This window comes from Barbus barbus (assembly GCF_936440315.1).
Source record: "Barbus barbus genome assembly, chromosome: 15".
Lineage (NCBI taxonomy): Eukaryota > Metazoa > Chordata > Actinopteri > Cypriniformes > Cyprinidae > Barbus > Barbus barbus.
Genome location: NC_136743.1, coordinates 2,303,212 through 2,314,701, shown reverse-complemented (window position 1 = coordinate 2,314,701; position 11,490 = coordinate 2,303,212). Strand labels below are relative to the sequence as shown.

Genomic DNA, 11,490 nt, shown 5'->3' with positions numbered 1-11,490 from the left:
TGTGCTGCATAAAAATGGTAGTGGTTACAGACGGATTTCACAACTTCTAAATGTTCCTGTAAGCACCATTGGGTCCATTATACACAAGTGGAAAGAAAAAAACACCATCAACCTGCCACGCAAAAGAGCTCCTCGAAAGATTTCTGATCAGGGAGTCAGAAGAGTAATCCAAGAGCCAAGGACCACTCGGTCCATCACTCCATTTTTGAAGAAAAGGCATGTTGAAGCTCATTTGATGTTTGCTACAAAACATTTGGACAACCCTGTGAATTGCTGGGAGAATGTAGACTGGTCAGACGAGGCAATAATATCACACGCCATGTTTGGAGGAGAAATGGCTCTGCATATGACCCTAAAAATACCACACCAACAGTGAAGTTTGGAGGTGGAAGCATCATGGTATGGGGCTGTTTTTCTTCTCATGGTACTGGCAGAATCCATGTTATTGAAGGGAAGATGAATCTGTTACCATCTGCCAGGATGATGAGGATGAGACATGGATGGACATTCCAGCAGGACAATGATCCAAAACATACTGCAAAGGAGACTCGGAATTGGTTCCAGAAGTAGAAAATAAAGTTGTTGGAATGGCCCAGTCAATCACCAGACTTAACCCAATAGAGAATTTATGGAAGGAACCGAAGATCAAGATTCACAAGAGGGCCCCGCAGAACATTCAAGATTTGAAGACAGTCTGTTTAGAAGAATGGACCAAAATCCCACCTGCGCTGTGAACGATTAGTTTGTTCATACAGGAAGGGTCTTGAAGCTGTTATTGCAAACAAAGGCTTTTCCACCAAGTATTAAGTATAATCTCAGTTAATGTGTTCAATACTTTTTTCCTGTGTCATTTCACTTTATTACACACAACTTTTTTTATGGATTGTAATATTCAATATTTTTTTCTGTGTAGATTTCTTGAGTTAATACCAACATCTGGTCAAAATTTCATGTGAATTGCTGCAAATGTGTTTAATAAAAAATTTGTTCAAGTGTTGAATACTTATTTCCCCCACTGTATGTATGATATTCAAAAAATGTTTATTAAACTTTAATGTTTGTTAAAAAAAAACAATTGATCATGACTTTTTTTCTTATTTTTAAAAAGCACGATACATTTTTTCCCCCTTAAAATAACCCGACTGCAGTTTGATTGAGATGAATTGGAATGCACAATGAAAAAACATGATTTTTGAAAATTGTTAAAAACGGAGTTATCTATTTTTGCAAATGAACTCTTCATTCATATATGAATGTGTGTGTATCAGAAGAATCAGAATGAGCTTTATTGGCCAGGAATGTTTACACATACAAGGAATTTGTTTTAGTGACAGAAGCTCTACAGTGCAACAGAAAGACAGCAACAGCACAGGACACAGATACTAAAAGAATAATATACAAATAGGCAATGTACAAAACAGCAAAAACACAATATATAATATATAGACCATTATGTATGTACAGGTCTGATATGTGCAAATTTGAAATGAGAAAAAATAAGTTAGTGTGGTGGATAAATAATGTATAATAGTTGTGTGTTCCGTGTTTAGTGTCAAGTGTTCATGAGATGGATTGCCTGAGGGAAGAAACTGTTTCTGTGGCAGGTTGAACTTCCTCAGCTGGCGAAGGATGTATAAACTCTGCTGGGCCTTTTTGATAATAGAGTCAATGTGATTGTCCCACTTCAGGTCCTGGGAGATGGTGATGCCCAGGAATCTGAATGACTCCACTGCAGTCACAGTGCTGTTCATAATGGTGAGAGGGGGGAGAGCAGGGGGGTTTCTCCTGAAGTCCACTATCATCTCCACAGTTTTGAGCGTGTTAAGCTCCAGGTTGTTAAGACTGCACCAGACAGCCAGCTCCTTAACCTCCTGTCTGTAAGCAGAATCGTCACCGTCCTGGATGAGGCCGATTAGTGTGTTGTCATCTGCAAACTTCAGGAGACAGAAGGGGTGTTTAGATGTGCAGTCGTTGGTGTAGAGGGAGAAGAGCAGTGGGGAGAGTACGCAGCCCTGAGGAGCTCCAGTGCTGATGGTTCGAGTGCTGGATGTGAATTTACCATGCTTTACTAACTGCTGCCTGTCTGTCAGGAAGCTGGTGATCCACTGGCAGACAGAGGTGGGGACGGAGAGCTGAGCTGTGTCAGTATATTCTGAAGGGTGTCTGGGATTATGGTGTTAAAAGCGGAGCTGAAGTCCACAAACAGGATCCTTGCATAAGTCCCTGGTCTGTCCAGATGCTGCAGGATGAAGTGCACTCCCATGTTGACTGCATCATCCACAGACCTGTTTGCTCTGTAGGCAAACTGCAGGGGGTCCAGCAAGGGTCCAGTGATGTCCTTCAGATAAGCCAAAATCATATATATAGATATATATATAGATGTGTGTGTGTGTGTACAGTGCACAGCACAAATGAGTAGTACACCCCCTCTAAAACTTAACAAATTCAGCAATTACTCTTTAATTAGATGACATGTTAGGGTTCTTTGGAGATATAATGTTCCATCAAGTCTGCTTGATCAATTACCAAAGAAGAATGTCAAAATTATTCCGCAAAATAAGATTTGCTTATCAAAGTGATAAGATGTTGTGCTGCAAAAATGAGTACACCCTCCTGAAAGTTACTAAATAAATAAAAGAAAGTGTATAGGTTTAAGGTTATTTTTGATCAACAGGTAAGCATATTGGACCAAAACTTTTAAAGACAAGTAATTTCCTGGCAATTAAAAGTGTTATATAGCCCATTAAATTATACTCAGACTTAATGCTGGCAGCAGAGGAACCACTTGGGAGAGAACTGCCAGGTGACTTATTTCTTAGCATAAAAGAGGGCAATGTTACAAGAGGAATACCAAATTATTGTTTAAAAATATAGACTTGTGACAAGGCTCCTGAAATAATCAGGTCTTCACATTACGTTTCCATTTAGTGATGAGTGAATTTTTGCTAGAAAAAGAGCAGGAGAAATAACATGCAAGTGTCTCCGAGCCGGCAAAAGCTATGAAAAGAGTGACACTTTATCTCACAGAGTATGACACAGCCTGCAGAAGTGACATGAGCTCATTTAGTGGATAAAAGTGTAAAATTGCTCCACTTAAACATTTATGTTCTCTATGTTCTATTGTGAATAAAATATTGGCTCATGTGATCTGAAAATCTTTTAGTTTTCATTTTATTCACATTTGTATATAGTTCTATAGTCAGACGAGTCCAGATGTGACATTCTTGTTGGAAATCACGGACGTGTGCGCCAGGCTAAAGAGGAGGGAGACGTTCCAGTGTATTATCAGCGTTCAGTTCAAAAGCCAGCATCTCTGATGGTATGGGGGTGCATAAGTGCATACGGTATGGGCAGCTTGCATGTTTTGGATGGCACTATGAATGCTGAAAGGTATATAAAGGTTTTAGAGCAACATATGCTCCCCTCCAGACGACGTGTATTTCAGAAGGACAATGCAAAACCACATACTGCAGCTATTACAACAGCATGGCTTCATAGTAGAAGAGTCCGGGTGCTGAATTGGCCTGCCTGCAGTCCAGATCTTTCACCTATAGAGAACATTTGGTGCATCATTAAACTAAAATATGTCAAAGATGACCACGAACTCTTCAGCAGCTGTAAACCTATATCAGGCAAGAATGGGACCAAATTCCAACACCAAAAGTGCAGAAACTCATAACTTCGAACTGTTTTGAAAAGAACAGGAGATGCTACACCATGGTAAACGTGCCCCCGTCCCAACTATTTTGAGACGTGTAGCAGGCATCAAATTTGAAATGAGCTCATTTTGTGCATAAAATTTTTAAATTTCTGTTTAAACATTTATGTTATCTATGTTCTAGTGTGAATAAAATATTGGCTCATGTGATTTGAAAGTATTTTAGTTTTCATTTTATTAAAATTTAAAAAGCATCCCACCATTTCCGGAGTTCGGGCTGTATGTATATATCATTTAAAAATGTACACTCCAGAATGTTAAAGTCATGAAAAAGTTAATTGGCCATTGTTGGAAAAAAATTGGAAGTGTTTCTAACAATGGTCACATTTTTTAATCTACATTACATTTTAACATTCTGAATTCATTTTTATTTTACAAACAATGGCGACATATCTTTCAACATATGCGACCAAATTAATATCGAAATCACAATATGTCCAAAAAGCAAGGTAATGCCATTGTTTTACTGCATTTTGTAAGTGAGGAAGGTTTGTGGTGTCTCATTAGGGCTACATCAGCACAAATGTCTGTATGATGAACGGATCTTCACTCTAATCACTAGAGGGCGAGAGCACCGCAATGATGCTGCAGCTCCGCTTCTGTCCGCTGGACGGCGCGCGCGAGTCTCTTCAAAACCCCACCAGCGGCAGCGCTCGCTCACAGAGCGGCGGGACATCAAAGCCAAATTGGTTACAAAGTAACAGTCGCGGCGCGTCATCAAAGTCGTTGCGGGAAGCTTCTGAACGCGGAGCGTGACAGCCGGCGGGGTTTCCCGCGAGTTCTTACTGAACTACAGCGAAGACAAACGCGAGGAAAAGAGGAACTGACCCGGTCATCACGTCCAGTTTCTGCGGCTGCTGCTGTTGCATTCGCGGGCTGCATGCACATATATACCATGTTCTCTGTATAGAAAGACTCCAGACGCGGATTACCGATCCCACAGATCCCACAGATCCTACAGGCTGTAAACAGTTGCTCCAGAACAGGAACAAGAGTTTGAAATCCTGTGTGTTTACAACGACATGGGGTAAGAGTCTCTGCTCTGTCGTAGTCTCATTCATAGGAACTTAGAGACTTTAACTGAGCGAAACTGAAGCCAGAAGAACTTATCAGAGCAATTAAAAAGAGTTAGTTACTGCAGGTATGCTACATTAAAGTATTTAGATGTTATCTGAAAACTGTTAGTATGCTTCGAGGCGAATATTTATTTATTTAGGACAGTCCTACGTAAGTCAACTGTGTTGATGGTCATTGTATATTTGTGTATTTGACTGTATTATATGCTATAATGCATGTAAGCGACATTCTTTAATATAATTGCGTACATGCAGTTTTTTCCAACTCGTTTTAAAAGTGACCTGCAAGAAAGCTAAAAGGTGATTGAACTGCATGGTGACCAGAAACACACTTTGCATTTTAATTTGCAGTTAATCTAGATCTTGATGTAGAAAATCAAGTTCATGGACATGTTTGTCAACTACTGTATTTCTTAATTATTTTATTTAACAATAAATAAATGCATAACTACATTTTAAGAAATAAAAATAATGAATATTTTTAATTATTATTTGCATAATATATATTTAGTTATAGATATTTAGCTTTTGCTTAATGAGATTATTTCATGATCAAGAAGACACCAACCACAGCCACAACCTTGACCTAAATATGCCATTAATTTTCTCAATATTTTCAGTCTGTGATGATTTTTTCTTTCTCTCATTTCTAATGGCAGAAAAAGACCCTCATCTGTCCAGTAAGAATGTTTCAGTTGCACAGAGAGAGGTAAGTCATGATTTAATATATATATATATAATAAAGAAACTGATATTTGGGCCGCATCTGATTAATTGATCCATTTTTAATATGATCGCTAACAACAATTTTAAAGAATCTCCTGGCAGCCCTTATTTTTATTTGATAATTTTAATTAATAAATGTATTAAATTAATAATTTAATAAATAATCTTAATTTTTATAGTGCATTATATAATACAGATTGTTGCAAAGCAGCAGAGAGAAATGCACTTTGTAAAATGGACAAAGCACCTGATGACCCATTTATCCTGCTCTTAGTGGGACACATTATGCAGGAATTATGATTGTATAGATGAAGGGAATTTTTTTTTTCCCGTACTGTATTAATCTCTTGTAGAAATGACACCCAACATGAAAAAAGGTTGTGGGATATTGTTTATGAAACAGCCAGCATTGTGGGTTTTTTTTGTTGTTGCCATGACGACTGTACAATATATTTTCTGTGGTGTCTCAAGTGTCCATCTCAGTGTGCTGGATGCTTTATGGATGATCACAAAGCTGTTTTGACCTTCAGGAGGCCTGTAACGGGTTAAATCAGTAGAGTAGTGATGGTGCAGTTAATTAGTTCAGCTGCGGTAAGGTGTGATGCTGTCGGGTCAGAACACGCCTGGCCTAATTTCTACATTCTAACTAGATTGTCCTTCAAACGATCCCTCTTTGTTTTAAAGGAATAGTTCACCCAAAAATGAACATTTGCGAAAATGTGTTCACCATCAGACCGTCCAAGATGTAGATGAGTTTGTTTCTTCATCTGATTTATAGAAATAGTTGCAGTGCATCACTTGCTCACCGATGTTTCCTCTGCAGTGAATGGGTGCCGTCAGAATGAGAGTCCAAACAGCTGATAAAGACATCACAATAATCTACAAGTAATCCACACCACTCTAGTCCATCAATTAACATCTTGAGAAGCCACAAGCTGTGTGTTTGTAAGAAACAAATCCATCAATAAGATGTTTTAACTAATACGAGTCCATAATAATGCTTCCTCCAGTGAAAAGTGGTCTGGTCTGAATCAGGAGAGAAATCTGCACAGATCAAGCACTGTTTACAAGCCAAAACAGTCCAAAACCAATGTGGCTGGATTTTGATGTGAGAGACAACAGGAGATGGACTTTTTCACTGGAGGAAATGTTATTATGGATTATATTTTGGCAACGGTTTGAAGTTAAAAAAAACATCTTAATGATGGATTTTTTTTTTTTTCTTACAAACATGCAGCTTTTGGCTTCTCGACATTAACTGATGGACTGGAGTGGTGTGGATTATTGTGATGTTTTTATCAGCTGTTTGGACTCTCATTCTGACGGCACCCATTCACTGCAGAGCATCCATCGGTGAGCAAGTGATGCAATGCTACATTTCTCCAAATCTGATGAAGAAACAAGCTCATCTACATATTGGATGGCCTGAAGATGATGAGCAAATTTTCATTTTTGAGAGAATAATTCTTTTAAATTTCATTACACGAAATCATATCTCCATGTTCGTTAAGCACAGGGAAAGATTGTGTTGATTTAGTGTCTTTCTCTATATACTACATATAGAATAAAGATGCAGCACAAGGTTAATTTCCTAGTAATTGCCTCATTGCATAAATAAATCTGGAAAAAGGCAATTAGAGCTGAAATGCAAATGGACAGCTCGAGGGTTCAGTGATCTTTAAACACACACACACACACACACACACACACACACACACTCCAGTGTAGAATATAACACTGAACATCTAATGGTCTCTTGGCTGTTAGACTTGTGTTTAGAGACAGCGCAGAGGTTACTTCTGGTTAACACAGATTGATTTTTCTAGTCAGCTGCATCGCTGCAAGGCTAAGATGAAATTGCATTTAGAACCCATTTTATTGGCATTATTTGATGTCGGGTGAATCAGAATATTTAATGATTCTATTTATCAGGAATTGAGGTGATGGTGTAAAGTGTTTATACAGTTTGGGTTTGGTAAAATGTTTTAAAGAAATCTCTTCTGCTCACCAAGGCTGAATCTATTTGATCAAAAATAGAGTAAAATTGTGAAATATTATTAGAATTTAAATGAACTGTTTCTATGTGAATATGTTCAAATATAATTGATTGTGATCTGCAGCTGTATTTTCAGCATCATTACTCCAGTCTTCAGTGTCACATGATCTTCAGAAATCATTCTAATATACTCATTTACTGCTCAAGAAACATTTATGATTATTATCAATGCTGAAAATTTGTGCTGTTTCATATTTTTGTGGAAATTGTGATGCATTGTATTTTTCAGGATTCTTTGATGAATAGATTGTTCAAAAGAACAGAATTTATTTGAAAGAGAAATCTATTGCAACATTATAAATATTTTTATAATATTATAAAAATATAATATTATAAGTTTGTTAATGCAATATTATAAGTTTGTTAATGCAATTTAAATTAATAAAAGTATTAAATTCTTTTAAAAATGATACTGACTGCAAATGTTTGAACCGTAGCATAGTGTATAACAGTAATGCTCCAGATTCATTAGCACACATTATTCTAAAGGGAAATATAGTTGTATGATTATATGAGCAGAAATGTGTATGAAACTGTCTGTTCAGTCTGCAACACTTTTGTTGAAGCGATGCAAACGGCATTGATGATTGCAGATGAAGGTCTGAGATGTGTGTGGTCGCTCTGGTGTTTGGTTGAGGTTGATCTGGCTCTCAGTGCAGTTGGTTTCCCGCTGAAAGTCATTAGCGGCGGTCGATCTCTGGCACTGGATAGTTTACAGGCCCTCTGCTCGTTACTGAGCGCCTTGCAATCAGCTCAGGGTGAGTAACTGACAGATGAAGGAGCTGCGCTGATCACAGCGGGATCTGTGACCAGTGAAGCCGGGAGACGTACCCCATGGAATTCTGGGAATTCAGGCCAGGCTATAAGAAGCAAGGTGGCGTCCAGAAGACCAAGACGAGGAAAGTGAGCTGCTGGTCAGAGTGTGTGTGTGTGTGTGTGTGGGGGGGGGTGTTATGGGTTGAGAGATCTGTAGACATGCAGAAGCAATAGACAGATACTTTAGTGATCTAGCCTCGGTGTTTAATATTTATGGATTTGCTCTGAAATGCAAATAATTCACAAACAGTGCTTTTTCTGAATTTAGATGCTTTTATTCAAAGCAACTTACAATATAGGAACAAAAGAAGTTTGTCAAAGAGCAAACAGTGTTCATGATATACAATGAGAGGTTTATTAGATAAAGATTATGCATTCCTAACTATTATTCAAAACCTGATCAATTCAAAACGGGACCATTTTTATGTATAATAGACACAATTTAATGCAATTTATTGATAAAAAATTAAAAACTAACACTTACATAGTTAGTTTGGGGTCAGTTATTATTTTATTAAGCAAGAATGGATTAAATTCATTAAAAGTGCTAGTAAAGACATTTATATAATGGTGCAAAAGATTCAAATAAATGCTGTTCTTTTGATCTTTCTATTCATCTGTGAATCCTGAAAAATAAAATGTATCACAGTTTCCAAAAAAATAAGTGTTTTCAACATTGATAATAATCAGAAATGTTTCTTGAGCAGTAAATCAGTATATTATAATGATTTCTGAAGATCATGTGACACTGAAGACTGGAGTAATGATGCTGAAAATACAGCTTTGATCAAAAATAGATTACATTTTACAATATATTCACATAGAAAACAGCTGTTTTAAATTGTAATGTTTCAAAATTTTTACTGTATTTTTGATCAAATAAACAATTTTACCAACCCCAAACTTTTGAATATATTTAATTTCTAAATTGATACAGTAAATGTATTTATTTATTTTTCAGAACTGAAATGGTTCAAAATAGTTTTTCCAATGACTGATGGTGATTTCTATTCTGAGAGAGCAGGATGGCCAATATATGAATAGCAAATCTGAAAAAAAAGTGTTAAAAAAATGTGCAATTATGCATTTATTATTCAGCATCATTGCTTAAAAATCTCCTCAAAAAACAAAAACAAAAAAACTGCGTGATCTATTGTCAAGCCTGCTGGTGGATGTTGGTAGTGACTCAGTAAGTCTAATCTCAGAATAGCCAATTAGCCAGATATATTGAACTGTTATTCTCTATTTTGTTTCATTCAAAGACCCGTGACATGAAAGCTCAGTGAAAGACGTGTTAGTCTGCAGCAGTTCATGGTTTGGTGCTGAATGAATGGATCGGTTCGTGCTGACTTCATTCCTCGAGTCTGCTCTCAAAGTGTATTTCATACAATCATAAACTCACTGTTCACTCGTGACTCACGGCTCTTCTGTAACGAATGACATGCTGACAGGAGAATATTCCTCAAATGAGCTCCAAGACTATTTCAACTTCTTCTGTGGTCACACACACCTCAAACACTACTTTTAGACATTGTTCATGTCAGTATTCATATTCTCAGATGACTCCAAAAACGCCAGCAAACGTTAGATTTATGAGCAGCTCTTAATGTGACTGACAGATGTGATGTGTTCATTTCTGGAAAGGGCAAGATAGGAAGAGGATCATCTTTCTGCTCTTCCTGCTCCTGATGCATTGCATTAGATTATTTCATTTTACATTTCTGAAATCCAATCCTTCCAGATACTCTTCCTGATTTCAGCTGATTGTTTCACACAATGATCTGGTCAAGTATTCATCTGCTATATATTACATATCTAAGTAATGCTTTCTTTATTCCTTGATTCTGGTGCGTTTTCTTTTTGTTTACTGTGTGGTTTTGATATCCTTATTAGTATTGTCTCTGATTTATTTTTATAAAATTTTTTGAATAGTTTTCATTCATTTTATTTTTTTAATTTTTTATTTTAAGTGTGTGTGACGCTGTCCATCTTGTCCAGGACTCCAATGGGATTTTTCTTTGCTAATATTATAATCCGATCATTATACTGAGACCATTTGATCGTGATTTTAGGGATTTTTATTTTTTATTAACAAAATGTTTTGGCCAACAAATTTTTCAAATATAAATGTGAACAACATTGAAATATGAATGTGTGTTTCAGCTAATATTGCATGAAAAATACATTGAATGTGGTCATTTCAATCGTTTCAAAACCAAAATAAATAGAATAAATAAATAAAAGACAACTATAGAAGCAAAAAATAAGAGTTGTAGCTTCATGAACAACCAAATTAGAGATTGATTTCTTAATGTTATTTTTAAAAATACAAATGCGGTATTATCTAATTAAATATGCATGGATTTTTCATACATTTCCAGAACAGAAATCTGAACATTAGATTAAGCCAGGTTCAGAATTTTGTGTTTCATTTTTAATTTTCTGTCATAACAATGACCAAATGCACAGAGGTTAAAAATGAAGCTGTGAAAGTGTTTGTGGTGTTAGACGTCCATCACACACAGTTTGACCGTAGTGATTCAGCTGCCATATTGACTTCACATTCAGATCATTCAGTCAGCCACGAGGCGTTATTTACAGTATCAGTTCATTTCTCTGATCGTTTACAGCTCATTCACTCTCGTTATTGTCAATTGTCCATTACAGCACTGACTATGTTGAATTTCCTGATCTACAGGCTTTTAAATCACTTTTAAAATATACAAACTACATGCTGTAAGGCTTTTATTAGGGCTGCAGCAACTAAATGAAGTCAAAGTTTAATTGTTCGGTTAATAGTTGAAATAATCAACAGATTATCAGAGTAGTTGTTAGTTACAGCCCTGTTTGTTACCTTACAGATCCACATACTGCATGAGAGTGATCTTTATATAAAGAAATTCATTATTTAAGAGTTTTAAAAAGTGATCTTTTAGATCTTTCCAGTAAGGTAAATAATAATTAGAATAATTTTGTACACGCATACATATACACATATACCAATATTATATATATGTATGTGTGTGTGTATATAAGTGCAGCATGTGGCATTAACTGCAGGCATTTCTTGAGCCCCAGTTATTTCTGTACTTTGCCCA

The 11,490-nt window shown here is 36.4% G+C and overlaps 2 protein-coding genes across 4 annotated transcripts in view; one reads left to right on the top strand and one right to left on the bottom strand.

The window, feature by feature from the left end:
• LOC306881095 (ceramide synthase 2-like) overlaps positions 1 to 11,490 on the bottom strand; it is a 385,605-nt gene that overhangs the window by 326,324 nt on the left and 47,791 nt on the right. The window lies entirely within an intron of this gene.
• The window catches only part of LOC306881784 (homer protein homolog 3-like), a gene marked incomplete at its 3' end in the record, with an annotated part of 34,748 nt that continues 27,795 nt past the window's right edge, over positions 4,538 to 11,490 (top strand). The window contains exons 1-2 of the mRNA XM_079436058.1: positions 4,538 to 4,745; positions 5,454 to 5,503. Of these exons, the coding sequence (XP_079292184.1) occupies positions 5,481 to 5,503 (23 nt within the window). The 5' untranslated portion in view covers positions 4,538 to 4,745; positions 5,454 to 5,480. The remainder of the gene's footprint in view (positions 4,746 to 5,453; positions 5,504 to 11,490) is intronic.